Raw genomic sequence first — 4,055 nt, forward strand, 5'->3', positions numbered from 1 at the left:
TGCCTGCAGCTTGGACAGAGACTTGGACAACTGTTGGCACCACTGGCTCCCTCCCAGGGGGAATCATACAGCAGCCACTCCTGACTCGAGGCTCCCGAGCAGGCTTCTCAGCCTTTCTCAAGCCATGGCCCCTTCTTACCTGGTCTCTTCTGAGCCTTTGTTCTGCCACTCAAACCCCTAAACCTTCTATCCCCCCTTCATTTAAGTCTTTACACCTACATTCTCACAAGTGTAAGCTGTCCCACTTTGGAACATCCTGAGGTCCCAGGTAGAAAAGACAGGCCTAAAGGACCAGAGGGATAGACAGGGACCCAGGGCTGAGGTGCTGCCACCTGTTCTGCCCAGTCACAGGAATGAGGGAACGTGGCCCTGGAAGCTGTATGGAACTTGCTAGAATGTCACACACACAAAATCCTCAGGGGAGGCTTCTGTTTACCACATTGGGCTTTTGGTTTATATATTTGGTTTTGGGCCATATTTATTGGCGCTCAGGGTTTACTCCAGGCTCTACACTCGGAAATTGCTCCTGGCAGGCTCTGAGGACCATCTTGGATGCTGGGGATGGAACCCGGGTCTGTCCCGGGTCATCTGCATGCAAGGCAAATGCCCTACTGATGTTCTATTGCTCTGGCCCCACATTGGGCTTTTTAATTAGGATAATCTTCCTGGTCGAAACACAGATTGTTAGTGGGGGAAGATATCACCCTGAGTTTCAAAGAATCCACCTAACACAAATCCATAGATGCCGTTATCATGAGTGAGCTAAGCACGGCTGAGCTGTGCGGCATCATAGGCTCAGACAGGCCAGGCTGGGCTCTAGAAAAGAAGAGGAAGAGGCTGGTGCCAGTCCAGAGCCAGACCCCCAGGCTCCATGCACCCCAGGGGGCTGGACCCTGCCCTGTGCGTTCTGAGAAAGGAACTGCTCTGACAGGCAAATGATCTCAGCCCCTTACCCTGGCAGGGGAGAGATCCCAGACAGGGAGTGCTCCATGCTGCAATGCTGCCTTCATGCAGAGCCTCCTGCCCCGTTGGGATCATGCCCTGACCCCACTGTCAGAGCCCTGCCCAGGCCCTGGGTGTGGGCTTCCCGCTATGATAGTGCACCCTGAGCTCGTCTCCTGGCTCAAGCCTCGGGGCGCCTGGCCAACCCATCTCAATCCCTTTGCGGTGCCAAGCACTCTGGGTCTTGCCTCTGACTGGGTGTAGCTGGCAGTCTCCAGCCTCCCTAGGCCTGTTCGCCATGATCGAAGTCCTAAGGACACAGGCTCTTATCTCCAGCCACCTCCTCCATCTTGATCACTATGAGGCAGACACCTCCAGAAGAAACCCCAGTGCAGTCCCACCAGGGGCTACCTCTGAGCCCTTCTTGGACCCCTTCACTTCCTCCATGGGGCAGGGTGGCAACAGGCCTTTGCCCTCCCAAACAGAGTTCAGCTCCACTGGGAAGCCAAGGAGCACCTCTACCTTCCCTTCAGTTCAAGCCATCAGCTACTTCCTCAGGAAACCAGAGTGTTTCCCAAGCCAGAGCAGCGTAGGGAGGGAGCAAGTGAGAGACCCTCTGTGGGCCCCACTCGCTCTGCTGCCAAGAGCAGCATCTGTGTGGATGGATCGTGGGCAATAGTGAAGGCGGGTGGCAGCCTCCCTGCTGGGGAGGCTTTCTGGCAGGGCTGATCCTGTGGATCCCCCCCCCCCCCCCCCCCCGCCCAGGAACCCTGCTCGGCCCTGGCCACCGAGAAAGGACATGCTTCACCCAGTCCCGGGACACGAGAAACACACAATCTCCCTTGTGGGCAGCCTGGCGCAGAAAGGTCTGGCTGTGTGAATCTGAGAGGAAGAAGACGCTGGGATCACAGGACCCTGGGCACAGGTGGTGATTCAGGCCACTTGGCATCAAGTGGCCCTCACCACTCAGAAAGGGGTTCAGAGATCTTTCCCCAAGAGGAAGCGGGTGCCCTGGTCACCTGGACTGGTTGCCACAACTGGGCTGGATTCGGCTCCATCTGTCCCGTGGGCCGTGTGTGAGGGGAGGACACATCTTGGGCGCAGAGCTCAGGGACGCTGTCCATAGAAGCCCTCACGCCCCCACAGCTGACTCCTGCCCTGTCCATGTTCCAGCGCACATGCCCCTCTGAGCTGAGCTCTGCCCACGCCTCGTGACCTGCCTGTGTCCCCCACCTCGCCGCCGCCATGGCAGGATACCCCAGGCACCGTTACAGCAGCCACTTGTTGAGGGGATCGAGCGCGGTGGAGCAGTTGGAGCAGAGGATGCCGCTTGTCACTCACACACTTCATTCACATACTGGCTTCGCACACATATCTAGAGGTGTGTCTCTGTGTGCATGTGCGTGCGTGCGTGTGTGTGTTTGTGTGTGTGTGTGTGTGTGTGTGTGTGTGTGTGTGTGAGTTGGGGTCTGTGGAAGGGGTTGGGCAAAGGCCCCCGGTCTGGCTCACCTCGACCTCCATGGGCTCCACCTCTATCTTCTTCCATAGCTCTAGCAGCTGTGCGATGGGCATCCTGAAACTTTCCTCTCTTGGCCTGCTGCTGACTCAGAACCCAGAAGAGCTGCGGGCGGCCACCACAGCAGCAGCAGGAGCAGCAGCGGGTGCAGAGGGGCTGGGCAGGGCAGGACCGTGGAAGCAGGACCAGAGGCCAGACACGACTGGGGGTCTTCAGGCAGGTTCCTCAGGTGGGCAGGGACAGGCTTGCAGGGCAACTGCAGGGGAGGCTCCCTCAGAGAGCTGAGGCTCCCTTCCTGAGCTGAGGCTCCCTTCCTGAGGCTGGGCGCTCCCTGCTGAGGCTGAGCCTGGGGAAGAAAGATGAGGAATCAATGCTCCCTCAGCTGCCACTGGGCAGAGTAAAGCTTCACTGGCAGCTACCAGGCAGTCCTCCCTTCCCCCCACTATTTACCTTAATTGGCTCTAAACGATGGGGGTGAAAGTTGGGTCTGAGGGTGCTGCTGCCATAGAAACTGCATAGCAACCGGGGCTGGGGAGGAGGAAGGAGGGACGAGGGATGAGGGAAGGGGTGGGGTTTGCCGCTGTTGGCCCAGCTCCCTCCTCCCACCTCCAGTGCATGCATAAGCCTGAGCACATGCACATTACATACATGAACACACGTGCCCATGGACACAAGGCACCATGTACATGTGCAATACCACATTGTACCTGTGTCTGCGCACACACACATGTACACAGTTATACAATAAGCACACATACTCACAGGCACGGGGAACACAGCTGCAGGTAAATGCAGGCAGGCACATACGCCTCTTGCACAGGCATGGACACGTGTGTATTCATGCACACACACACATAGAAACACACACACTTGTTCCCCACTTTGCCAGTGCTTTTCAGAGTCTGGAGCACCAGAACGGGGTCTTACATTGCCTCCCATCCTGGGGCTTCTTCAGAACCTGAGCTGACCATCTCCAGCCATTCCTGCCTGGTGGTGGAGCCCCCCACATGAATGACACAGGAGGGCCCCAGACAGAAAGGAGATGTGAGGAGGAGACAGAGCCCAGAAACCATGGGACAAAATCGATAAAATATATCAAGGTAAACAAAGCAAGTTCCATAAAACAAGAGAGTGTTGGTGTTGGGCCAGAGTCATAGCACAGTGAGGAGGGCATTTGCCTTACATTTCTCGCTATCCCATATGGTCCCGTGCATCAGGGGTGATTCCTGAGCACAGAACGAGGAGTAACACCTTAGCATGGCCAGGTGTAACCCCCCCCCCCACACACACACAAACAAAAAAAACAAAACTGAAAAAAGAGCATTCAGAGAACATGGCCCTGGGGCTGAGGTCACGGGCCCATCTCCCCATGGTCTGAAAATCAAACAGTCGATGGCTGGGACCCCCTTAGTCCTTCCTGGTGTGGTGGCCTGAGGGGCCCAGAATCTGATTCACTTTCTGCTGGTGTGAACTGGCTTTGCCAGTTCCAGACCCAGTGAGTGTCTAGGGAACTCAGTAAAGGCTGAAGTGGAACCCTGTGCAGGCTTTGGACCAGGAGCCCAAGACAGTCCTGAGAGGGAGATGAGCTTTGGCAGCT

General features: G+C 56.7%; 1 protein-coding gene across 1 annotated transcript in view; it reads right to left on the reverse strand.

Moving 5' to 3' along the window:
- Positions 1–2,567, reverse strand: part of RPS6KA2 (ribosomal protein S6 kinase A2) — a 50,747-nt gene extending 48,180 nt beyond the window's left edge. Inside the window, 1 exon segment of the mRNA XM_049785256.1 lies at positions 2,452–2,567. Coding sequence (XP_049641213.1) covers positions 2,452–2,514 — 63 coding nt within the window. The 5' untranslated portion in view covers positions 2,515–2,567.
- Between the last annotated feature and the right edge of the window lie 1,488 nt (positions 2,568–4,055).

Source organism: Suncus etruscus, chromosome 12 (assembly GCF_024139225.1).
Source record: "Suncus etruscus isolate mSunEtr1 chromosome 12, mSunEtr1.pri.cur, whole genome shotgun sequence".
Taxonomy (NCBI): Eukaryota; Metazoa; Chordata; class Mammalia; order Eulipotyphla; family Soricidae; genus Suncus; species Suncus etruscus.